This window comes from Triturus cristatus, chromosome 9 (assembly GCF_964204655.1).
Source record: "Triturus cristatus chromosome 9, aTriCri1.1, whole genome shotgun sequence".
In the NCBI taxonomy this organism is placed as follows: Eukaryota; Metazoa; Chordata; class Amphibia; order Caudata; family Salamandridae; genus Triturus; species Triturus cristatus.
Genome location: NC_140592.1, coordinates 236,229,211 through 236,256,440, shown reverse-complemented (window position 1 = coordinate 236,256,440; position 27,230 = coordinate 236,229,211). Strand labels below are relative to the sequence as shown.

The following is a 27,230-nucleotide window of genomic DNA, read 5'->3' as shown; positions in this document are numbered from 1 at the left end:
ACTTGTTTTACTGATGCATATAGGTTTACTTGTTATAATTACTGAAGTTACACCTTAGAAATTCTTCAAACAGAAGAAAAAACCCAAAACGGGGAACAAAAAAGTATCCTATAAATGCAGATGCCACTTTCCTTGTTCCTTAATAAAATTCTATTAATTTTAAATGCACAATGTCCGTAGGAGTACAGTTCAATTTTGAATAGTCAAGAGTACAGAGGAGCACCTCATCTTTCCATGCTTGGTCAAGTGATCTATTTCTCAGTTCAGGAAGAAATAACCATGTGTTGCTATGGTTATTGTGTGCAAATATAATGTTTAAGTAACCTACGTCTATCGGTTACATCTCCTTTGCTCTCTGATTCCACTACTTGGAGATCATAATGCATTGCCTATGAAAATGTGCTAAGTTCATTCACAATTCATTACATCACTGGTGCTGTTTTGCTTAGAGAGTAGCTCTTTCCACATATTAAATGAAAATTGTAAAATTACATTAACTTCCTTCCAAATAGGCTTTAAAAATATTTTAGTAAATGTATACATTACCATGCTGTTTCTTTTGTCCGCTTTCATCATTTTTCATTGTTAACTGCATTGGCATAGTTTTCTCAATGCTAGCCAATGAGACTTTCGTAGACTCCCAGACGATCTCAAGTGAGCTGAAGTTATCAAACTGGCGTCCTTGCTGATCAAAAGCAGTTAAATCCAGTACAGGGTTCCGGTAGTTGGAAACTGGTACCTGAGAAAAAACAATTACGGGAGAAAATATGCAATTACATTTCAGCAACTGTCTAATGCAGTGGTTCTTGGGCACCCTGGGGATCCACAAAGCCTACTCAGGTAGGCTATGACTGCTTAGAAAGTTAAATAATATTAACAGATTAAAAATAAATAAAGAAGCAAAATTGAAATGTTAGGATGTTCTGTAAATGTGAAGGAATTTGAAATTGGAGGCTAAAAATTAAGTTAGCATCCTCGTATTGATTCAAGGGAGCAGTGCAAGTGCATCAAACATAATATAGTATGGCTGATCAGTGACCTCAAGTGAATTCAGAAAATCCCCATTAAAATTTTGATTTTTTTCTTTAACTTGTGAAATAAAGTATTTCATCATTTGTGCACTTGTTTGATGAATGCTTGTTTTTGTATTTGTTTGTGTATTGTTTTGCAGTTCTAATAATTGAAAATATTTAGGCCTGGGTTCCTCGGCTTCCAGTAATAACTCAGTGGGGGTCCTGGACTCCAGTAATGATTCACTGGCAGTTCCTGGGATCCATTAATGATTAAGTGGGGGATCCACAAATATCTAAAGTTTAGGATCCACTGGTCTAGTGAACTTTAATTAAGCAAAGAAATACCCAAAACATAAAACTTTTTATCATTCATTTTTTTCAGAGCTGATTTGTCAAATGTCTACCTGATTTTAGACACAAACAAGGAAGACATACCCCCAGAAAAAAAACTGCACTGCACTATTTAGCGGTTTGTCAATTAGCAGAAAGTCAATTGTTTCTTGCTCATTTTACCCTTGATCATGGTCTCAAATAGCCCTTACAACCTTTCCTATTTTGGATTTGGTTTCCTACATCTACTCTTAAATTACACTGACAGCACACGTTCATCACGAATGTATTATACTTATGGTATAGAAGTATATGTTTTAATTTAAATGTGCCAATTCCTCCAATAATTTAAAAAATGAACAGGGACTGTCCCAAATAATGGGTAACATTAATTTCATGGGATGTTTACACCCCTCCCACAAACACCACTCACAGAGCACTGCTTAAAATACCATATCTGGTTCTCGTTTCACTACCCACTGCCCCACCTTCTAAGTCTTTCCTACACAAAAGATGTATTCACCTATTTAAGTGACACACCCCTTTATGGTTCCCTTAGCAATCCTTTTCAAGAATTGCACACGTTCGAAAATCTGATTTGGTGTGGGGCATTACAAGTGTCACATATTGACAACAGCTGGGCAAGCAACAATGAAATGATATTAAGTGTAGGCGTTACGAATACTTGATAAGTAAACATCTATTATTCATGATGAACTATACATAACTTAACAGTTGTTATTTAATACTCTTGCTATTTTATATTAAACACTTGTACCCATTTGGTATTTAAGGTGTCAATTGTAAGATTCCGGAAAGACTTTTCTTTAAATACAAAAAAATACAAAATGTGCAAAATCATTGATAAAATCATTAAAATCGCTTCAAAATACAAAAATGTAGCATAAGAAAAAGGATTATGAATACAAGTATATAGTAAAAGTATACATTTGAAAATTAATTATAATAAATCTCATTAGTTGTAATAAGGTGCTAGATCATAATTAGCCCGAACCTTTTAAAATTTGAGGATTAAAAGAAAAGAAAACTGTTAAAATTCTATAAATCTTAGCCAACTAAATGGTGTATAAAAGAGGTTGAGCTGAAATATAGTTTGCCATAATAAAAGACATAACCATAATAATTTCCACAAAATCTAACTCCAAACAACGAGGAGAGGGGGAGGGCGTATGACTACATCTTATCCTTTAGCTACTTTTTTCTCACATGTGGTGTATGAGGACATTGCTTTTGAGTATTGAAAGTGATCACTCTAGTAGAAAATCGAAAATAGCACAGCAGTAAGGTAAGGGCGGGAGCAAGAGCTATTGAACCTTTCTCTAAACTTAAAATTTGAATATCCAGAAGAATTAGCGGATGTTTATAGTAAGTTCATTCAGCAGGTGAAACGATGGCTGTTTAACAAGAACAGCTGTTCTTATCCACAAATATATGTTTCAAATAGACAACATCTGCACCTCTGCAGTATAGGTGATACAACAGCTCACAGGAAAACCCATTTTTGCATTCATTATTAACTTTGCCAGCATCCATTTCCTCCATTTGCATCAAACCTTGCAGTAACAATGGTGCAAATTTGCCAAAATAGCCAAAAGTTATTTGATTTTTATAATGCAATACGAGAGTCCACACAGGCATGATTAGCAATGGAACACCAAAATAATATGATTGAATGAAAGTACACTCAATTTGACAGGCACATAGTACCTTGTTCATTTGGTACTGCTCACAGGTTTGGTATGCTGTCTTTCATCCCCATTTAAGTTACAAGCAAACAGCAATGTGGACACAACACGTGTCAGTTTGATGTAAGGTCATTACTATTTCGTAACATCTAGAAGAATTTGGAAAATAAAAAAGATGCGCTACGATTGTCTGAATTTTCCCAGTGTTGGCCGTCGTCTCACAATGGAATTATCTGGAATCACTCAGAAACTTTCAAAAGTCAGCGATCTGGTTTCCTTGTATTATATTGCAAACATTTATATGTTCACCAACCAATGTAGGGAAAACAACACTAATGGAATGTGTAAGCCTGAAACCCCCAACCCCCCCCCCCCACAAAAAAAATACAAACACCACCAAATATATTAATTTTGTATCATGTTGCTGTCAGGTGGGTAAACTCACCCATTTTGTCAAAAACATATGAGAACTGAAAATATTGGGTACAAAAAGAACAAAACCAAACAAGACAAAATAATATCAGAGAGGGAAGCGAACCTAAATTAGGCAAATGTAGACAGAGCTTGGATAAAACAACTAATACAGATTTTTCAACCCCCTTTCATACAGGCCAGGACAAGAGGGTGTTACAAATACACATTGCCACAAGTCTGCAGTGTAAACAATTGTCCCCAGTCTTGCCACGCAGCCAGGAGGATTCGGATTATCCAGCCTTCTACCAATCTAAAGCCCCATAATGCATAACTGTGGCTATCCTTACCTCTTTCCACCCAGCCTCGTATAAACACCTGAAAGGATTCGATATATATCCCCTCCTCCCCTTCTTGTCCAAAGACAGAGGATGACCCCATTTTTATTCTTAATACTTTGTCAGCCACTTATACAAAGGCTAGAAGTTTAGTTTTGCACCTCCCCTGCCTCCCAACTGCAGCAGTGTTTTTTTTATACCCTTCTTTCCTAGCCAAAGGAAATGGAGAGTTAATGTTGTGGCATAAAACAACAGAAGTCCCCACCTGCACACCACCTTCACCAGCCTCTAGCCCTTTTCTTCCCCAAAGGGGTACAGGTTTAAAACAATACATTTTAAAAAGGGTTTGTATCCTGCAAGATAATTATGAACACCAAAAATAAAAAGAAATTGAAATAAGTAAAAAGTGCAAAGCTCCACTACTTTTGCAAACGTGTCATCTTTTGGCACGGTCTTTAATCTCACCCACTGTTCAATGTTTTCATTTCATTACTTTTTTTCTTTTACTGGTCTGTGGGGAGGGGGCAGCACACAGAGCATTTCAATTTATTTTTTATTTATTTATTTATTTATAGTCTACATGGGACATCTTACCTCACAGATAAATGACAAGCATCTGTCGGAAGGAATTTGTGCCAAAACACCAGTACCCAGGCTGCCAGGTGCTTTGTTTTCAACTTCAAAAAACTAATCAACTACAAAAACAGACAGATTTAGAGTGTTGGTGGGGTTGTAGATAAGCTCCATATAAAGGATTTTTTTCCTAACTTATGCAGCACTCTAAGCTTGCCAGGGTTCTGTTTAAACTTTTCCTGGGTAGCCACCTTCTCTCTGGGCCAAACAATGCAACTCTGGCGAGCATTAACAAGAGCAAAATGTGTGCCAGGAGCTGCATTTTCTTATTCCAGGACGATTTGAATGATATTTAACCAATCCAAAGCAGCAATACTGTGCCAGGAAGACTAACATGCCTTTGTCAGTTTGTTGCTTGGCATTGATAGCACTTGCTTAAAAGCTTTGCTGGAAATGGCACAGGGCTCGATCCTAAGTTTACAAATTCTATTAGAAAAACTGACATTTGAGATAGGCAGATTTAGAATGTCTGAGGTGCTCCATTTAAAGAAGCAGCTATTCATCTAAGGACTAGGAACTGTCCTATGCTCTTTAAGATGGAGTTGACAAGGACTGACTTGTGGGAGGAGCCACACTGCCAGCTCAACCTGAATAATTATGTGTACGTTTTCCATTGATTTCATACGTAAAAAAAAAAGGACTGTGCAGTTGTCTTGAGTGGAACCCCACCATCCTGGAATGGACAGCAAGAAGTGGAACAAAAGCTTTAAGGGCAGAAATGCAGCTTTCTGTTTGAACACATGTACATGGAAGAAAACACTGATCTGTCCCAAAAGGGACTGATGGAGAGATCCCAGCAGTAAGTCTCCCTTCTTCCCTTTGATAAGATGGTTCTGACATGATTAGTGGTCACAGCAGCTAAAAGCACACACCTCTAAGAAGTTGAGGAGGACGAGCACATTACATCAAAGTTGGAACTAGAGATGAGGGAAGTGTGAAATACCATCCCATTTCTAACCACAGTGCTCTGCATAGTGAAGCTTTGTCTGAGTAACCGTAGGAAACTGGGTTTTTGTTGCAGTTGTCCCCCCCACTTTTTGCACCCTTTTTAGCTACTAGATGCTGGTTTTCCAACACTGACAGCGCACTGGGGCCTGCTTACCAGACCCCTGTGCCAGTGCTCTTTCCTTAAAACATGGAGATGCCTAACTGTAAAAACAAGTGGCAAGGACTTTAGCACTTCTGTGAGTCCCTTGTAAATGGTACCCCTGGCACCTAGGGCATGGGTACTAAAGAGGGTCCCTAAGGTCTGCAGCATATTTTATGCCACCCTAAGGGCCCCACACACAAATTCCAAACAACAGCCAGTGCAGGCTGCATGACATGGTGCAAACCATTGAGTGAAAACATGAGGGCACACTCCTGTGTCATGCCAAAGTCACTGCATTTAATAGGAGTAAGTCACCCCTACGGCACAGTGATTTATATTTTATGTGAGGAAATATCTGCATGAGCAGATATGGCCCTCTGATGTCTAGCTCTATTACTAGATACTACAAGCGAACACGGAAACCATCTTTAGGTGTGTAGTGGGCACAGGTCAGCTACATAATGGCTTCACTGAAACATATGGTGTTTGGTATCAAACCCCTCATATTAATAAACCTACACTGATTCCAGTGATTGATTTACTAATACAGGAACCCAGAGAGTACTTTAGAGGTACCCCCTGAACCCTACTAGTCCTCTAGTGTGCTGGCCGACTGGTCCTGTCCAGCCTGTCACCACAGACTAGTTTCTGACACCCTAGGAGGTGAGAGCCCTCTCTGAGGCCAGAAGAACAAGTTACTTACCTTCGGGAACGATATATCTGTAAGAGACAGATTATTTATAGATGCCTTACCTTTAGAATTACCCCCAGGCGTCAGATTGGATCCAGAGAATTTTGTGTCAGTAGTACCCCAGCGCGTCAAAAGGTGGCGTCGGTTGGCTCCGCGTTCGTTGTTGGCGTCGTGGTCGCTGGGATCACATTGTGGCAGCTACTCAGACGCTGCCCTCACGTGCTAACGTCAGTTCTTTTACATGACATGACATTCCACGCCAGAAGCGCAGAGCGATGCAAGACACTGACCACTGGTACACAGAACTAGGGCACTGAAAGGAAGTCCTTAACTCTAGAAGTCAGTTTGCAGATCGAGGAGGATGGGTGGGGCGGTAAGGAATCTATAACTAATCTATGTCTCTTACAGATATATCGTTTCCGAAGGTGAGTAAGTTGTTCATCTGACAGAGACGGTTATAGATTCCTTATCTTTAGAATAGATACCCTGCAATACCAACCCCAGAGGGGAGTCTGAGAACCAAGTTCACAACTGAAAGTCCTGGAGAATAGAACGGCTAAAGAAGTCGTTCCTCTGAACTTGGCTGTCCAGGCCGTAGTGTTTCGTGAACGTGTGCAGAGATGCCCACGTAGCTGCCTGACAGAAGTCATTGAGGGGGACTCCTCGTCCCAAAGACGTGGCAGCTGCCATCGCCCTGGTGGAATGAGCGCGCAGTCCCACTAGAGGCTCCTTCTTTGCCAAAGAATAGCAAGCTTTTCTGCACAAAAAAACCCACCTAGAGATGGTACGTTTATGCATGGCCAGACCTTTTTTGGTGCCCACTTAGCAGACAAAGAGCTGGTCATCCACCTGAAATTGCTTGGTGCGATCCAAATAAAATGAAAGTGCACGTTTTGGTTCCAGACGGTGGAGCCTCTCCTCCTCCTTAGAAGGATGCAGAAGTGAAAAAAAGGTGGGCAAAGTGATGGTCTGACCAATGTGGAAAGAAGTAACCACCTTGGGAAGAAAAGAGGACGACCTTGTCCGGGTGAACAGGCAGAAAACAGCCAGCCAGCCAGAAAAGGAGGTTTTGAAGAAAGAGCTTAGAGCTCACTCACCCTGCGAGCAGAGGTGATGGCAACCAGAAAGGGAGTCTTTAAAGTAAAAAATCTGAGAGGACAGTTATGAAGCTCAAGTCGCACTGAGGCATTACGAAGGGAACCGAAGGGGACAGGAGGGAAAAGATGAGTAATGCCCTTAAGAAAGCGATTTACAACAGAGGACTTAAAAAGAGAAGGCTGATCAGGGAGCCTAAGAAAGGCTGAAATGGCTGAGAGGTAGCCCTTTGGAGTGCCCACAGCAGAGCTCTGCTGGGCCAAAGACAGGAGGAACAAGTGAACCTCAGAAAGAGAGGCAGAAAGGGGATCCACAGCCTTTTCTGTGCACCATGCCACACATTTGTTCCATCTGCAGGCATGTACCATCTTAGTGGAGAAGTGGTATAGGAGGAAAGGCGTGTAGGTGGAACGTGGTGGGGCACCCCTTCCGTAGCCCCGAAAGAGATGAAAAGCAGACTGCGCAGGGCGGGTGGTGGAGAGTCCCAAGGACTCGGTCGTAGCCAGAGAGTCCTTGAAGCGCTCTAGCGCGCTGTCTGCTTGGTCGCTGAATAGGCCCCAGAGAGTCCTTGAAGCGCTCTAGCGCGCTGTCTGCTTTGTCGCTGAATAGGCAATGGCCATCAAAGGGCATGTCCATTAGGGTAGCTGGGACAACCCCGAAAAACACAGTTGACCTCAGCCAGGTGTAGCGTCGAAGGGCTACCAACGTTGAAATCGTCCTGCCTAGTGAGTAGAGATAGAGTCCAGTCCACATCACATGACAAACATGGTTGCGTCTCTCCCCTCGGGGACTGCAGTGGTGCGCACGGCCCGGGCCTCCTCCGGGCACTGGGGCAGCACCTGCGCCACCGTATCCCACACAGAGTGGGTGTAACGGCCCAACAGACATGCTGTGTTTACCGACCGCAGTCCCAAGCTGGAGGAAGAAAACATCTTTTTCCCAAGATGGTCCAGCTTTTTGGATTCCCTATCAGGTGGTGTGGTAGCGAATGCACCTTTTGACGTTGAGGTTTGGACCAAGCAGCTCTCAAGGGTGGGGTGTTGGGAGAGGAAAGTGGGGTCGCCCAGAGCCAGGTGGTGGCGTCGGGCCATCATCCTACCCACAGGAGCCCCTGTGTTGGGCCAGGACCAGGTGACCAAAAGGATGTCAGTTAAGGTTTTAATAAATGGCAGCAGGGGCTCCGAAGAGCTCGCTGCCGGTTTAAGCACCTCTGTCAGAGGCTAGTCCTGACTGCCACCGTAGGTAGCTCGAGGTCGAGAGCCTCGGCCACCCTACGCAACACCACTGCGTAAGAAGCTCCCTCCTCCGTAGCCACGGTAGGGGGAGACAACGGTAGGGGGGAGTCTGGGGAGGTATCCAGACCACTGGCTTCCTCCTACTCCTCTCTTCAGTCCGGATCATACTCCAACTGGTCAGTTAAAGGGTCTCCAGAATGCTTGCAGTCCTCCTCACCCTCCTCTGGTTGCCAATCTGGCCTGAAAGGAACACCAGAGTAGAACAGAGGTACAAGAGTATCAGTCGGCACCGGAACCGGCATCGGTCGACATTGGTCCGGCTCAGTGTCCACATCAGGGTGGAGGCCGGGGTCGACGCCGGCTGGGGACACAACCGACATCGGCAGCGGACATGGTGCCGCTGGAATCGGCGCCAGGGGAGATCTTATGAGGTTGACCGGCACTGATCCGGATCCAGGCCTGGATCCAAGTGGACCCTGCGGTGCCGGGCCGGAGCCGCCAGCGTCGAAGGCCAAGGGCCCCTAGCAGAGTCCGTGGGGCCTGAAGGCGCGCCAGCAGAGTCAGGCTACCCAAAGATGTCATGCATCGCTTCGTAAAAGCTTCGAAGCTGGGCAGGGGTCGCTCCGGGTCCCGGAAAGGGGGGGGGAGAACTTGGAGCCGACCCTTGAAGCGTCAGCCAACGGACGGGGAGAAGTCGAAGAGCAACAATGCTTCTTCGACTTCTTGTGCTTTGACTTACCTGAAGAGTGCGAAGACGAGTGGTGATGGTGGCTCAGCGACCAGTCCCTCGACCTCCCGCGTGACCAGGACCTTGAACGGCACAGGCTGCCGGGCCTCAAGAAGCTTTCTGACCGCTCCCACAAAATCTTCGGACTCATAGTCCGGCAGTCAGAACACGACTTGGGATTGTGTTCGCGTTCCATGCACCACAGGCACACACGGTGCGGGTCCATCCCCGACATCAGCTGTTCGTCAGGAACCGCAAGCCTTGAAACCGGACATCCCTAACGTGCACCAGAAGTCGATAGACTCAAAAAAGGTGTCAACAAAAGTCGCAAAAAAGTCAGTCAAAAAGTAACTTGAGGTACCGCTCTCTCCTGATCTGCGCTGGCTGGCGGGGAAAAAGAAAGAACGGACATCAGCGCATGTGGGCAGCGTCTAAGTAGCAGCCGCGACATCATCATTGCGAACACGACGCCAACGACGAGTGCACAGCTGACCGACGCCACCTTTCTACATGCAGGGGTACTGCTGACGGAAAATTCTCCAGATCCAGTCGGACGCCTGGGGGTAATACTAAAGGTAAGGAATCTATAGCAATTGTCTCTTTCAGATACAATGCCTGCTCTGGAGAAAGGGGTTTACACCTCCAACCAACAGGAAGGCTAGTAAATTAGCATGTCAAGACAGGGAGCTTCAAAGAGCACACAGACATGCGAGCCTGGCTTTCCCCAGACTTGGAAAATGCCTTACACTGCCCTGAGGCACATTTGGCACCAGGATAGATGGTAAATTAGTAGAGACAGAGGGAAAACTATCATTGTTGCTTGATATTTGTGCAGATTACGTAGCCCCCTTAGAATGTGACTTCTTTCAGAACACCTCAACCAATGGGAAATGCACAGTAAAGCTCTGGAACCTGGGAAGAAGTAAATCCCAAAGGAGTTGTAACAGTATCTGGCTTTCTTCACAGTACTCTAGGCACTCAAAGAGTCTGATTTGAGGCAAGAATGTCAGCAAGCCTCAAGCATAGACCCAACAAATTGCAGCATGTCTTTTCAACTGTAAAAATTCTGTTCCGGTATGTTGGATGTGCAAAATCTTTCTACACTAAAGGAATATGCTACTTACCCGTATGCATCTGTTCTTGGCATGTAGAGCTGCAGATCTACACACTATGCATAGATCGCCATCTGGTGTTGGGCCCGGATGTTTACAATTGTTTTTGTCTTGGAAAGTCTTTGGAAGTCACGAGGTATGTGACTCCTTTGGATCCTAGTGCGCATGGGCATCGGCTCCATCCTGAGATTGTTTTTCGCCAGCAGGGAAATTATGGAGCTTTGTAAGAAACAGTAAAAATACCCATGTATGGTGTAACTAAGTAAGATAATACTGGAACAGATAAAGGTAGCCGGGGAGGCGGGTGGGCGTGTGTAGATCTGCAGCTCTACATGCCAAGAACAGATGCATACTGGTAAGTAGCATATTCCGTTTGAGGCCTATGAGCTGCAGATTACACACTATGCATAGATTGTATAGCAGTATCCCCTCCTAGCGGCGACCACCAGTATCTGTTGCAGTAGTTTGAAATAGTGTTTTGAGTTTTGAGTACAGCCTGGCCCACACTAGCTTGTTGTTTAGTTTGCACATCAACACAATAGTGTTTTGTGAATGTGTGCGGTGTAGACCATGTAGCTGCTCTGCAGATATCGTTTAAGGGACTGTTCCCTAAAAATGCCATTGAAGACCCTATCTTTCGTGTAGAGTGGGCTTTAGGAGGAACAGATAATGTACGTTTTGCTTTGTGGTAACAAATTTGTATGCATTTGACAATCCACCTAGCTATCCCAGATTTTGATATGGGGTTGCCCTTGTGTGATGGTGAGAAAGACACGAATAGTTGTTTGGTCTTACAAAAAGGTTGTGTTCTCTCTATGTAGTACAGCAGTGCTCTTTTGACATCCAAGGTGTGAAGAGCTCTTTCTGCGACTGTTTGTGGCTGCAAGAAGAATACAGGCAGCTCCACAGATTGATTGAGGTGGAAGGGAGAAATGACTTTAGGGAGGAATTTAGGATTAGTTCGGAGAACTACCTTATTATGATGCATTTGCAGAAAGGGTTCCTGAATAGTTAGTGCTTGTAGTTCGCTAACTCTTCGTAGAGAAGTAATAGCTACTTGGAAAGCAGTTTTCCATGTTAAGAATTCTAGCTCACATTTATGTACAGGTTCAAATGGCGGCCCCATTAGCCTTGTGAGAACGATGTTTAAATTCCACACAGGTGAAGGTGGTACTCTGGGGGTAATTATTCTTTTGAGTCCTTCCATAAAAGCTTTTATGGCAGGTACTCTGAAAAGTGATAGATGTGGTCTATTTTGTAGATATGCTGCTATGGCAGCAAGATGCAGTCTGATAGATGTGTAGGCTAAGTTGCATCTTTGGAGGTGTAGTAAGTAGCCTATGATGTGTTGGATACACACATCTAGGGGGATCAGTGTTGTTATTATGGCAGTATATTACAAATCTTTTCCACTTGGCTGCATAGCATGCTCTAGTGGTAGGCCGTCTAGCTTCTTTGATGACGTTCATACAGTCAGGAGGAAGATTGAGGTAACCGAATTCTACGACTTCAGGAGCCAGATCGCTAGGTTGAGCTGAGCTGGGTCTGGGTGCTGCATCTCTCCATGGTTCTGGGTTAGGAGGTGTGGAGAGAGGTAATTTTTGGTGCGGAACTACGGAGAGTTCCAGCAATGTGGTGTACCATGGTTGTCTGGCCCAAGTTGGAGCAACTAGGATGAGCGTTAAGGAGTGTTGCTGTAGTTTGCGCACCACCAGTGGAATGAGTGGGAGAGGCGGAAAAGCGTATGCAAATCTGCCTGACCAGTTCATCCATATCGCATTGCCTTTGGACAATGGGTCAGGATACCTGGCGGCAAAGTTTGGGCATTTGGCGTTTTGGTGTGTGGCGAAGAGATCTATCTGTGGTTGCCCCCACATGTGAAAAAACGGTTGAAGAACTTGTGGATGAAGTTCCCACTCATGGATTTGTTGTATTTGACGGCTCAACCAATCGGCTATTGTGTTTTGGACTCCTGGGACATGTTGGGTTAGGAGAAAAATGTTCTGAGGTATAGCTCACCTCCATATGCTCTGTGCGAGCAGAGAGCTGCAGAGAGTGTGTCCCTCCTTGTTTTTGGATATAATACATGGCTGTCATGTTGTGGGTGCGGACTAAGACAGCTTTGCCTGAAATGTGTTTTTGGAATGCTTTCAAAGCTAGGAATATGGCTAGTAGCTCCAGGTGGTTGATGTAGAGTAACTTTTGCTGAGGCGTCCACCTGCCCTGCATGGTGTGATGTAGGTGAGCTCCCCAGCCGGAGAGCGATGCGTCCGCGGTCATGACTATTTGAGGAACCGGCTCGAGGAACGGTCGCCCTTTGGAAAGGTTCTTGGTGTTCCACCACTACAGAGAGCGATGGGTACGACCGTCTACCAACACCAGATCTGTTAGCGGACCTTGAGCCTGGTTCCATTGGCGTTCGAAGCACTCTTGGAGAGGACGCATCTGGAGTCCTGCATGAGGCACTATGAATATGCGAGAGGCCATCATCCCTATGAGTTGCATGAACGCTCGAGCTGTAAGAGAGTGTTGCGGTTGGAATCTAGTGATAAGAGCTTGTATGCTCGCTATCCTGGCGGGAGTGGGATAGGCTATCGCCCTTGAGGTGCCTATTGTGGCACCGAGGTATTGTTGTGTGTGGGACAGTTGCAGCTGGGACTTGGCGTGGTTTATTGTGAACCCCAGGTCGTGAAGTTCTTGAATAGTGGCGTGAGTGTGTTCTACACACTGATTGTATGAGCTGGCTTTTATGAGCCAGTCGTCTAGATATGGGAAGACATGGACGTGTTGTCTTCTTAGGTGTGCTGCCACCACCGCTAGGCACTTGGTAAACACTCTTGGTGCTGTGGTGACTCCGAATGGGAGTTCTTTGAATTGATAGTGCTGAGGGTCCACTACGAATCTAAGATATTTTCTATGAGCGCTGTGAATGGGAATGTGGAAATAGGCGTCCTTGAGGTCTAGAGTAGCAAGGAAGTCGCCCTGGGAAAGCAGAGGGAGGACCTGCTGAAGTGTGGAAGTGTTCTGAGTGTATGTATAGGTTTAGGGGTCTGAGGTCAAAAATAGGCCTTAGAGAGCCGTCCTTCTTTGGTATGAGAAAATAGAGGGAGTAAACTCCCTTGTTTTGTTGGTGCAGGGGAACTGGTTCTATTGCACTTTTTTGTAGGAGGGAGATTACCTCCTGCTTTAGCAGTAACAGATGTTCTTGTAAACATTGGATGGTGTTTGGGTGGTATGGTTGGGGGGTAGCTGTTAGTTCGAGACAGTAGCCTGATTAAATTACTTGGTGCACCCACCTGTCTGAAGAGATGTTTGCCCAGGCAGGGAGGAATTGGGGGAGTCTTCCCCCGACTGGAGTGGAATGGTCTGGGGAAAGTAGAGGGAAGTTATGGGGTGGGGGTGGAGGCGGAGCGGGAGTAGTTGTTTTTGCCTCTGTTGTTTCCCCTGTAACCACCCCTTTGGTAACCTCTAGTAAAGGTGGATTGGGTGGGAGCCTTGTAAGAGGTGGAGGGGCCATCAGAAGAGTAGCCTCTATGGGTGCTTCTGAAGGATGAGCGACGAAAGGACCGTCTCGGAGCTTGCAACTGCAAGGCTCCCATTGACTTGGCCGTGTCTTTATCCTTTTTCATTTTCTCAAGGGATACGTCCACATTGGGGCCAAATAGGTGTTGCTCATCAAAAGGCTGATTGAGTATGGAACTCGGGACTTCGGGTGTAAAACCTGAGATGCGTAACCAGGCATGCCTGTGCAAAAGGTCACTGGTGTTTATTGCCCTTGAGGCGGTATCTGTTACATCTAGGGCACAACGGATGGAGGTGTTAGTGATGGTTTTACCCTCCTGTAGGAGTTCATTGGCCCCGTTTTTATACCTGTCAGGGAGGTGCTGCATTATGGACTCAAGCTCATCATAATGTGCCCTGTCATACCTGGCTAACAGCGCTTAGGTGTTAACAATGCGCCATATGTTTGCTGCCTGTGACGCTGTGCGTTTGCCAGAGGTGTCCAGGAGTTTTGATTCCTTATCTGGTGGTGGTGCATCACCTGATGTTTGGGAATTTGCTCTCTTCCTTGCATTAGAGACTACCAAGGAGTCTAGTGGTGCGGGGCCTTTAATGTATACTGGATCAGTAGGAGCAGCCTTATACTTTTTTTCTATTCTCGGGTTGATGACTCGAGCTCTGACTGGTTCTTTAAAGATCTCTGGTGCATGCTTAATGACCCCTTTAAGCATGGGTAAAATTGAGGTAGACCTTTGTGTGGTATCAAAAGGGTCCATGAGAAAATCTTCCTCTACTGGGTCTGTATGAAGGGCAACCCCGTGGTATTGGGCAGCTCTGTAAAGGAGCTGGTTGAAGCCGATATTGTCCTCTGGAGGAGAAGGCCTGGAGGGATAGATGTCATCTTGTGGGGTGTAAGGGACGTCTGGGACACTGTAATCATCCCAGGGGTCCGAGGAGCCAGTAGGGGTAGGGTCCCCAAGGGGTTGATCGTCCGCACCTCCCCCTGCATCATCTGAGGTGTTGTCATCGTCATCATCATCATCATCTACTGGGGTAGGTGATGGTGGAGGAGGAGGAGGAGGAGGAGGAGGAGGAGGAGGAGGAGGAGGAGGAGGAGGAGGAGGAGGAGGAGGAGGAGGAGGAGGAGGAGGAGGAGGAGGAGGAGGAGGAGGAGGAGGAGGAGGAGGAGGAGGAGGAGGAGGAGGAGGAGGAGGAGGAGGAGGAGGGATCCCTAATGGAGAGGTAGCAAAGTCTCTTTTTTGGTGGTGGTGCGGGCGCAGGCGTTTCCAGGGGTCTTTTCTTGATGCTAAGCATTAAATGGCCAGTCTTAGGATCCATCACAATAGTCTTGAGTAGGATCTGGACGAAACAGTTCCTCTGTGGTAGGTAGATCCTTCGGAGTCGAGGGCTTCGGTGCCGTAATCTTTTTTGGCGTCGACTCGGTAGCGGTTCTAGGTTTGGAACCGTGTAGTTTGGTAGTGTCTTTATCAGATGGAACCTGTTGTTTTTTTGGTTCAGAGGACTTTGGCTTAGAAGAATCGGGGCCTTTTGGTGGGCGCTTTTTAGTCGGCTCCGAGGGTGTCGTCGGTGCCGAGGAACTAGTGCTAGCCTTCGACGACGAGTGCTTTGATGTCAAGGCAGCGGTCGGTGTGGATGAGGACGAGGACGTCTTCTTCTTCGGTGCCGGAGTATGTTTTTTGGCACCGAGGGTAGGTTGACTCGAGCCAGAGTCACCTAAAGGCTTAATAGGCTTCTTTACCGGGCCCGAAGGCGGGGCATGGGAAGCAGTGTCTCGGTGTGCACCTGGGCCCGAAGGTGAAGGTGGTACCAAAGCCTTTTTTGATAGTGTTGAGGGGGGGTTTGGGTTGGGGTCGACGTCTGTACCTACGGCCCTTTGAACTGGAGTGATGTCTTAGATGTCGGAATCATCTGCTTAGGAGGCGCGGATGATGGCTTCTTCGACCCGACCTTGCTCCGGAACATCAACACCCTCTTGGAAGATGTCGTCGGGGATCGAAGATGACGAGCGCGCCATTGTTCGTCCAGCTAGTCGGTCCCGGATCGTTGTCTTGGAGCGGAAGGAGGCACAAGCTGGACAGTATCTGGCCTCGTGCTCCAGTGAGAGGCAGAGGTTGCACACCTCATGTAGGTCGGTGTGGGGAAACTTCGACCCACATCGAGGACACTTTTTGAATGGCGTCCTTTCCATGAGCCGGATATGAGGCCCAGGTAGGCCCTAAGGCCTTCGTCGACGCCCGGAATCGAAGACTTCGAAGTTGGAAGGGTTGCGTGGATTGAGAAGACGCGATCGAAACAATACTGTCAAGAAGGGAAGGATTGCGCTTCGAAAGAGAAAAACGTTAACAGTTCCGAACTGGAACGCGAGAACACATCCGAGCCCGATGGCGGAAAAAAAACAATCTGAGGATGGAGCCGATGCCCATGCGCACTATGATCTAAAGGAGGAGTCACATACCTCGTGACTTCCAAAGACTTTCCAAGACAAAAACAAGTGCAAACATCCGGGCCCAACACAAGATGGCGATCTATGCATAGTGTGTAATCTGCAGCTCATATGCCTCGAACATCCAGTTTCTCAAAGAGGGGTGGAGGAGGCCAGGGAACCCTGAAGCAAAAGAGCCATGAGAAGATGAACAACGAGTTCTACTGATATCCTTTAGCCTGGGTTAGTCCTGGAGGCTACTGTGTCAAATCCTTATTCTGTATGACTGCTAGCTGGTTCTGGAGATATCTGCATCAATGGTAGCACAGACAACAATAGCATGCATCAGAAGACAAACAAGCAATTGGGATATAAAAAAAAAAGTGCATTGCTTAAAGTATGTTTATCATAAACTGAAGAAAGAAGAGAAAAGTGTGAGAAACTGCATAAAACCTAAAGGTAAAACAGCACTCAGGCCCTACATACATAATTGCTGAACATGGGAAAAGCAGGTTCAGATTGAAATCAAAAAAGAGCTAAAGGATAAGTTACTTGCCTTCGGTAATGCCTAATCAAGTTGAGACATGATCTAGCCTCAGATTCCTTACCATAGAATTTCCCAGGTGTCAGACTTGAGCCAGACGATTTTTCATCGAGCAATACCCTTATGCACCATTAGATGGTGTCAGTCAGCACCATGTGACGTTGTCGGAGCCATCTCCGCTGTTGTGACGTCTGCGTCACCTATATAGGCATCACCTCGGCACACTGACGTCAGTTACTTTTCATGCCGGGAGTGCAGAGCCAGGAAGTGTGTTTAGAGGGCCCTGAAAAGGATCAGCCCTAACCCTAGAAACGTGCCCGAAATACGGGGACGATGGGTGGGCCGGTAAGGAATCTATGGCGAGATCATATCGCTCAACAAAAAAGTCCAGAGGTAAAGAAAACACAAACACAACACACAAACAAGGGGCTCGAAATGTCTGAGTGTAACTGAACTAAAGCCAAGCTAGACTAACAAAGTCCTTAAAAAGAGAACATAATCCCATCACCCACCGTGGTGGCATGCTTCATCATATGGCTTTCTTGGATCTGTGGATTTTTCCGACAGGAGGGGGCTTAGCGAGTGAATTATATACCAAGCCCAAGGCAAGGAATTCTTTACTGAAATTCTACAGCTTCCATCCTAAGGGACTTAGGACTGGCCTGCCTTTTGGCCAGTTTCTGCGACTGAGACGCAATTGTTCCACAAATGAAACCTTTAACAAACACGCTAAAGTCCTCTCGCAGAATTTGAAGTCTAGGAACTATCCCAGTAGGCTTATCAAGCAATCCTACAAACGAGCGGCTAACAATACCCGTGACGCTCTGTTGGAGGTCTCTGTTCCCAAAACATCTCAGGACAGATTGACATTTGTAAACACCTTTAGTACATCTTCCAACCACATTCAGAAAATTGTGCGGAAGCACTGGCGGATTCTTAACAGTGGCAATGAGAAACTGCCTTTTCCTCTGTTTTCATTTAAAATGGACACCAACCTACATGACGCTGTGGTTCACACCAGACAACGTAGTACACCACCTACTTTGTCAGGATCCCTTTGGGGCCTCCCACCGGTTACGGGACACTATCCTTGTGGGGGATGTGCGGTGTGTGCCCAGACCAAACACACCCATGAGATTGAGATAGGACTTCCGAAACCCTGGAGACAGCTCCGCCACACTAATTGTAACAGTGAAAAGGTGGTCTATTTGATTACCTGCCACTGTAATAAGCAATATGTAGGGATGACCACACGCAAAGTCAAACAGCGTATTATGAAACACAAAAGCACCATTCGCTGCAAGAAAGCCTCTACGAGATTGACCAACCATTTTCTAGACCACAACCATGGCCCTGATCAGCTCGTCTGGACTGTCTTAGAACAACCCTTCATTCCCACGCATGTTGTAGATGTGGCAAAATTTCTTTTCAGAATAGAGCAACGTTGGGTGTTTAAGCTCCAGACGGACCTTCACGGCCTTAATGACTCTATACCTTGGTCAACCCTGTAGTATGATGGTGACTAGCTGGTCCTGTTTCGCCCAGAGGGTTCATTTTTGTTTCACACTGCCCCTCTGCTGTAGTTCTAAGCCGCGGTCTCCTTTGCACACATTCATATTATATGTGGTTTGGAGCAAGTGATCCTTTTGCCGTGAGTTGTTGTGTCTCCTTACACTTGTCTGACTCTGCTAATATTGGGAATGTCGCTACATTGGGACATGAGTAAGTGGGGCTGGTACCCTCTATTTAGGGGCAGAATTTATATTCCAGGTACAGCATTGAAGATATTGCTGAATTCCCCACGTTGCTTTCTGTGTCCTAGCTGGGTGTAGCCTTCAGCAGGGGTCTCCTATACACCACCTTTAGTTAGAATTACACTGCACTAGTATTCAAGACTGGTCAGGAGTGATGGGTCATTCTGTTCTTGTTGCCCCACGATATTGTCTGGCAATGCATTTTAAGCACTCAGCTGGCGGATCATGTTTCTGGTTGTTCTGTTGAGATCTCGTAGATTACACTCTATGCTAGGTTATGTAGTTCACGTCGCGGTTTGTATTAGTCATCACTAAGCCTCTCCAGAGAGCGTCCTCAGAGAACTACATTACCCAGACTACCTTGGGAGTCAGATGCGTCACCATCCATGCGCAGTTGGTCGTCACCGACGGCGCTCGTTGACGCTTTGAGCCCTAGCTGCCGTTTTTAATCCAGAAGCGGCGGTCGTTCGGGGCCGCCGCTAGCATTCAGGAAGGAGGCCCGGGGCACCGCCGGAAAGGTAGGATACTCTCAATTTACGTTGGCTCCTGCACTGTTTCGCCGATGCTGGCTTCGTGCATTTTGGTAACGTTACAGTGAACTGACACCCCGTAGGTACTCAGTCTGTTGGGTACTCCCTCGCCTTGAGAGTCACTTAACTTGTGTTGCGGGGGTTATCAGCATAAATATGTGTCTCGGGTGCATTTGGTACATGAGCATTACGATCTGAGGTCTCATGCTTCATTAATAATAACAGACCACACATGGTGCATTCCCTGTATTTTCTATGCATTGCCCGGATGACTTAATCTATTCCGGTTGCTAGTTTTCATCTGTGACACAGTTTGCTAGCCGGTTGGCTGTTCCTGCATTTCATTGACATCACTCTTCAGCCTACCCACGGTCGCGTTACTCTTCATGAGGGTAACGGGATGCGGGTCTGTTTGACGTAGAAGTCCCACACTATGTTTGAGAGAGTTCTCAGCACCGACAGGTTACGACCTATCGATTTCCAGACCTTTAGTTTTGGCCTCTCGAATTCCACTTTACAATATCATGAATTTACATTTGAAGGTTGTAAGAAGATGGATATTTGATCGTTTTGATTAACATTCAACACCAATAACCACCGTTTTTGTGGTGTGTTATTTGTTAAGTTGGTTTATGTTCGCTACACTATACGCTGTTTTTATTTATTATTTTCACAGAGCGATGTCTCACGCCCTGAGTTGTTACCAGGAGCGGCAGGCGTAGTCCCGATTTCATTACGGGTAAGACTGAGACATTACTGTCCGATAGTCTGAGTCCACTTGGGCTTGTGGTTTGTTTGTTTGTTTTACACTGCCGAGCCATGTTTTGATTGTTTTGTTTTATTTACACAGGCACTTACCACTGTGACTGACAGGATACTTTAGACTAGGATATCTGATCCTGCGGTATAAGGTTGGTGTATCGGCCTGTCTTTTTCCAAGTACTAGCACCAATTGTAGCTTTGTGCACTCCGGTGTAGGTGCAGTAGTTTGTGTTATAATGGTCCTGATGAAAGCCTAGATCTCAAATGCTTTGATCTGTACAAGCTGAAACATGTAGACCGCCTTTTGGTTTTGTTAGTGCGTTTGGTCATTGTGCCAGTCCGCGCTATTACCTTGCTTTTAACGTTGACACAGGGATAATCATTATTAAAGTCATTTGGGTTCCTGTAGTCAATTTTAACTCACTTGCTTTACACTGCACTGCTTATATTCACCTCACTTAGGGCAGCTTCATCGATCTTTAGGAGATCATCTTCCATCAGCGTAAATTAAAACATCCGCAAGCTCCTCCCTTAGTCTCACACTGGGAGTAGTAGCTCCTCAGCCAAACTAGGTTTGGTTGAGAGGAGTTCCCATATGATGAAGCATGCCACCACGGTGGGTGATGGGATTATGTCCTCTTTTTAAGGACTTTGTTAGTCTAGCTTGGCTTTAGTTCAGTTACACTCAGACATTTCGAGCCCCTTGTTTGTGTGTTGTGTTTGTGTTTTCTTTACCTCTGGACTTTTTTGTTGAGACATTGTCAGTAGGGGGACTTGTCCAGACTGGTTGTGTGATCCCTCAGACCCTCTCATTAACTTGTTTTCCCGAGATCATATCGCTACCAGATAAAGCATTACTGAAGGTAAATAATTAATCCATCTGATCGAGACATCTAGCCCCAGATGCCTTACCTTCGAATAGAAACCAATACCTTCCCCGGAGGAGGGACTGTGGACAAGTTTAGACCAGGAGGTCCTGCAGGAAAGAGCGGCCAAAAAAGACATCCCTGTCGGATTGGACTGTCCAGGCAGTAGTGCTTGGTAAATGTGTGCAGGGATGCCCACGTTGCTGCCTTACAAATGTCGAGGGCTGGAACTCTGTGTTGCAATGCCGTGGTAGCAGCCTTAGCTCTGGTGGGATGAGCCCTTAAGCCTTCAGGAGGCTGCTTTTTGCCAGAGCACAGAAAAATTTGATGCAGAGGACAACCCATTGTGAGATAGTCCTCTTCTGCACTGCACAACCGTTATTTGATACAACGCATTCCACAAAGAGTTGGTCCTCCACCCAGAACTCTTTTATCAGGTCAAGGTAGAACAACAATGCTCTTTTTAGGTCCAAATGGTGGAGTCACTCCTCTTCTTTGGAGGGGTGCGAAGGAGCTTAGAAAATGGACAAGGTGACCGATTGCCCCACATGGAATGGAGTTACCACTTTCGGTAAGAAAGAAGTCCTAGTGTGAAGTACCATCAGAGGAGATGATCAGGTAAGGAGGCTTAGATGACCCAGCCTGCAATTTGCTCACCCTCCTGGCAGAAGTTATTGCCAATGAAAAGGCTATTTTGATAGTAAGTAGCCAGACGGGGCAGTTGTGCAGAGGTTCGAATGGGGAACACATCAGAAAAGTGAGAACCAAATTAAGGTCCCATTGAGGATGGATGAAAGGGGCAAGTGGAAACATATGTACAAGCCCTTTAAGAAATCTACTTACAATAGGGGACTTGAATAAAGAGGGTTGGTCTGGCAGCATCAAGAAGGAAGACAAGGCCGAAAGGTACCTATTGAGAGTGCCTAGAGCAGAGCCCTGCTGGGCAAGGGTCAAAATGAAAAGTAGAACTTGAGGGAGGGGAGTAGAAAGAGGATCAATAGATCTTTCTGTACAATATTTTACAAATTTGTTCCATGTGCAGGCGTATACGGTCTTGATAGAGGGATGCCTGGCTGCCAAAATACCATTACAGACTTTGGGAGGAAGGTCGAGTACTATCAACTGATGCCGCTTAATCTCCACGCAAGTAGGTGGAAGGTTGACAGGTTTGAGTGAAGGACCCTCCCCTGCTGCTGAGACAGAAGATCCTCCCAAAGGGGCAGCCTAATCGATGTTCAATAGGAGAAGCTCTGGATACCAGACTCTCCATGCCCAGTCTTGAGCCACAAGAATGACTTGGGGCCGGTCACTCCTGATCTTCTTGGGCACTCTAGGCAGGAGTGGTATGGACCGAAAGGCATATAGCAGCCCTGAGCTTCACTCGAGATGAAAAGCATCTCTGAGCGAGAGCCACATTGGAAACTCCAGCGTGCAAAACTGCTGACATTGGGGGTTCTCTGCAGAGGTAAATATATCTAACCGAAGCTCTCCCCACTGATGAAAAAGACCTTGCGCCACCTCCGGATGGAGATGCAATTCGTGATCCACTCGGCATGGATGGCTGAGTTCATCCGCCCTGGCATTCAGAGAACCTGCCAGTTGTTGAACCACCAGGGAAATGCCCTGCTGTTCCAGCCATGTCCATAGAAGTAGGGCCTATTGACAAAGGGTCCATGACCCTACCCAAACCTGTTTGTAGCAGTACGACATGGCGGTGGTGTTTTCTGTGAACACTTGAACCAGCTTTCCATTGATTGAAGAAAGAAAGGCTTTCAATGCCAAGCAAATCATACAGAGCTCCAGCAAGTTGATGTGGAGTCCAGATTCCACCAGAGACCAGACTTCTTTGATCTCCATCTCTCCCAGATGGGTGCCCCATCCCAGGTGCGACACATCAGTCACTACTGTGTGGTCTACTTGGGGAAGGGAGAGGGGCCTGCCTCTGACCCAATCGCAATCTGTAAACCACAACTGCCGGTCCTGTGCAGTTCTCTCTGAGAGCTGGACAATGTCGGAGAGATGACCCTGATGCTGCGCCCACTAGAACTTCAAGTCCCACTGAAGAGCCTGCATATGCCATCTGGCATGCGTCACTAGCAGGATGCAGGTGGCCATAGGCCCAGCAGCCTCAGTCATTCTCACCGAAGTTCAGGATAAAGGATGAAACATCTGTATCGTAGCCTGAATATCCTGGACTCGCCGTACAGGAGGATAGCCCCGAAACTGCACCGTATCCAGAAGAGTTCTGATGAAAAGGAGTGTCTGAGAGGAAGTCGGTATGACTTCAGCACATTGATAGAGAACCCCAGAGAGTGCAGATGATTCGCCGTAGTCAGGAGGTGGAAGGCGACACCCTAGGGCGAAATCGCCTTTAACAGCCAGTCATCAAGATCAGGGCAGAATGGCACCCCTGTTCTGCACAGATGAGATGTGATCAGTGCCAACACCTTGGTGGGCACCCAAGGGGGGCTGGTAGGGCCAAAGGGGAGCAAATTGAACGGAAAGTGCTCGAGGCCTACCATAAACTGCTAGCAGCACCAATGGGCAGGCAGGACAGGAATGTGAGAACAGGCATCCTGCACGTCCAATGCTACCATATAGTTTCCTAGGTCGAGGGCAAACCAGAACTGAGCTAAAGGGACCATCTTGAACTTTTCCTTTTAGAGGAAGTAGTTGAACGCTCGCGGATCTAGGATAGGGCAGAAGCCCTTTTCCTTCTTGGGGACTAGTAAGTAGCTGGAATAGCAACCTCAGCCTCTTTCTGCTGCCAGAATCCTCTCTATGGCTCCCATGGCCAAGAGAGTCATGACTTCCTCCTGCAGCAAAGGCAGGTCATCCGCCACCCACTGGTCATAAGCTGGAGGCATGGAGGGAGGGGTAGTCTCAAAGGGGAGGAAGTAGCTCATTTGGGCCATCTGAAGAACCCACCTGTTCGATGTAATATTTTTCCAGGGGTGGAGGTGATGGTTGATTCTGCCACCAACTGGCTACCCTTCATCTTTAAAGGCTGGACTAGGAGGATTTGGAGAATGACGGGGTAGGAGAAGTGGTGGACTGACCCAATCTCTGGTTGTATGACCCACGGGGTGGGAACAAGCTATGCCCACGGCCGCACAGAAGTTGCTTAACTTGCCCTGCCTTGTGGCTGGGATATGGTTGGCATGGCTGAAAGCCCCTTCCAGAACCACAAAAGGGGCGAAAAGCAGACGGGGGAACGTATGGCCACTGAGAGGCCCAAGGACTTGGCCACACCTTGTAAGCTCTCTAGGGCCGTGTCTGCTTTGTCTCCCAAGAGACGGGTGTATTCAAAGGGCATGTCCATGAGGGAAGCCTGGCCATAGAACAGCCAACGATTAAGATATCACTCTGCCCAGCAAGTTGGTCATGTCAAGCCCACAACGGATGGCGAACTTTGCCACATTTCTCCCATTTGATACCACTTGGGAGAGGATGGCCCGGGCCTCCTCCAGGACCTGTGGCAGCACTTGTGCAACCATTTACCTCAGGGAATGGTAATAATGACCCAATAGGCATGTGGTGTTCACCAACCGCAATGCAAGTCTGGCGGAAGAAAATATTTTCTTACCCCAACTAGTCAGCCTCTTGGGATTTCCTGTCCAGGGGTGCAGAAGCCAATGTGCCATGTGAGGTAGAGGCTTGGACCACCAAGCTCTCGGGGGTAAGGTATTTAGTGAAGAAATTTGAATTGACTGGGGCAGGACTATAGTGGTGTGTGATTGCACTTTTCACAGGAGCCCCTGTGCTGGGCTTGGACCAGGTTCCCTGAAGGACATCAGTCAAGGCCTCAATGAATGGCTGAAGGGGTTCCGGGGAGGAGACACCTGGCTGCAAGACCTTCGCCTAGATGTTTGTTTTGACTTCCACCGGAGGTAGCTGAGCTGAAGGTCCAGGACCTCAGCTGCCCTTCTCACTACGATAGCATAAGAAGCTCCCTCCTCCGTAGCCAGGGTACAGGGGAGAAAGCAGGCCTGAATCTGGAGAAGTAATCAGTTCTACATCTCCTCACCCAATTCCTCATACCAGTCCATTTCATGTTCAAGCTGGTCTTGTTAAGGGTCCAGCGACCCCTCTAAATCTTCCTCCATTCCTAGACCTTCGAAATATGGCTCCCAATGGTGCCATCGGTGGCAGATTCGGCTTTGGTAGGAACTGATCTGGCTCCATTTTGTAGGGGATAAAAATGGGGCTGGCGCTGCCGGAGCCTGGAGTCTCTGCGGGGGCTGGGGAAGGTCACAGTGGCACACCCGGCGCCGGTCCAGATCCATTACGGGGCAGGAGCCGTAGGCGCGGAACACAATGGAGCCTCCTCGGAGTCTCTAGGACCCAAAGGAGTGCCAGGAGGGTTAGGCCGTCCAAATATGAGGGAGAAGGCATCATAAAATTCTTTGAGCTGTTCGGGGGTCGCTCCGGCTCCTGGGAAGACAGGGAAGCGTGGAGCCGACCAAGGCACAGGTTCCACAGAATGAGGCCTAGAGCGCCAAGGCTCCTCCGCCACTTCAGCCGACGAACGGGGAGAAGTCAAAGCACGCTTCGAGTTCTTGTGCTTCTTATGCCTCTGACCTGACCCACCTGGCAACTTCAAGTGGGAGGATGAGGACTTACGACTCCTGGAGCGGTAACTGGACATTCCTTGCAACCAAGAACGAGACCTCCGGAGGAGGAGCCTAGCGCGCAACCAAGATGGCCGCGTAGGTGCGAGGCTCCCGAGGACCTCCGCGACCTCCTGAATTAATCCTGGCGATATCCTGTCCTTGTTGAGGGGACTGTGTCGGTGAACCCGAGCTGAGGCGCCACCCGTTTTTTGGGCTCGAATCGGACCCCGAACACCGGTGGGAGCGTCGATTGAAGGTTGCGGCCTTCTCCTCGCCGGCCCCCCGGATTGGAGTAGTGGGGCGATCCGGGGACGAAGTGAATAACAGCGGCGAGCGGGGCTGGGCGACTCGCGTACCCCGCACTTTCACTTTCGCTTTTGCACCCTCCTTGCCTCAGGCGGGGTCGGGCTGCGGAGCGGGGTGCGGTGGTGTTGCCTTGTCCAGGTGCCCGGCTGACCCGCCGGCGGTGGGTTGACCCGCGGCCCGGTGGTCGCCCCCGCCCCCCCCCCTGACACCCGTGATTTGGTGTGGCGGCCCGTTTGGAGATCTTGGCACGACGGTGGAAGGGCCAGCATGTCCACCAAACAAGATGGCGACCGGACGAAGATGAAGACAACCCGCCGTGGCACGGCGCACCAGGCCAATAGTATGGATCGCTATACGCTCCAGAAGGGTTCTCCGGAGACATCGCGGTCACCCCTGGTGGGCCCGACGGAGGCGCCTGCCCAACCGGTGGATCTGACCCTCCGGGACGTCATGGGCGCCATCGCAGAGATGAAGGCCTCAGTGGACCAGCGTTTCGATACCCTGGCGCAAAAAATTGACTCGGTCCTGGTGGATGTGGGCCTTGTGAGGGCAGACTTGTCAAAAACGAACGACCGAGTTGACTCCCTGGCCCACACCACAACGAGCCTCACGACGGACGTGGTGGCCCTCCAGAAGGAGGTGCGCCGGCTTGGCCAGGCGAGCGCCCTGATGGACCGGCGACTGGAGGATTCCGAGGGTCGGGCCCGGAGGAACAATGTTCGCATTATTGGTGTGCCGGAGGGCCGAGAGGCGGAGGCGGCCGATCTCTTCGTGGAAGAATTGATCCTGACCCATCTCCAGCCCCGGGGGCTGAGTAAGCTTTTTGCGGTGGAGCGTGCCCACCGGGTCCCTGGGGGCCGCCCTAAGACCGGTGCCCCGCCGCGGCCTATTATTGCCCGGATCTTTAATTTTCGGGACAGAGACGCCATCCTCCAGACCTCCAGGCAACAGGGACCGGTCAGGCTGGACAATATGGATGTACACTTCTACCCAGACTTTACTCCGGCGGTCCAGAAGCAGCGGCAGAGCTTTCTTGGTATTAAACGTCGCCTAAGGGACCTAAACCTCAAGTACTCAATGCTCTTTCCGGCTAAGCTGAGGGTGGAGGTGGATGGCCGTACGCACTTCTTCGACCGGCCCGAGGCGGCTGGGGACTGGTTAGATACTTTGCCTGGAGATCGGGGTGGGGGGGGCGCGGCTGGCGGGGAGGGCCCGCCGGATCAGAATTGAGGGGTGACTGTATAGGCCTTGCTCGGGATATTGTTCCTTTACCATATATTGCTTTCGTATGTTCCCCTCCCATGGAGGTCGGGTGGGGTCTGCTGGGGGCTTCCCTCCTCCTCTGGGGGACTAGTTAGTACTTAGCTATGGGGCGACAGGCACACTGCACTTTGGGGGGGCTGTCTGGGCTCATGCAGGGGTGCAGGGAGGGGGGAGTTCTGTTGGGACCGGGGGGTGGGGGGGGTGTGTTGTTTGTTAACACCGCAAGGCAAACCCGCAACTGTTTTGTTGTTTTTAAGATGCTCGGTG

The 27,230-nt window shown here is 48.0% G+C and overlaps 1 protein-coding gene across 1 annotated transcript in view; it reads right to left on the bottom strand.

Moving 5' to 3' along the window:
* Positions 1-27,230, bottom strand: part of NUP210 (nucleoporin 210) — a 451,814-nt gene that overhangs the window by 227,908 nt on the left and 196,676 nt on the right. Inside the window, exon 17 of the mRNA XM_085624815.1 lies at positions 547-739. Coding sequence (XP_085480941.1) covers positions 547-739 — 193 coding nt within the window. The remainder of the gene's footprint in view (positions 1-546; positions 740-27,230) is intronic.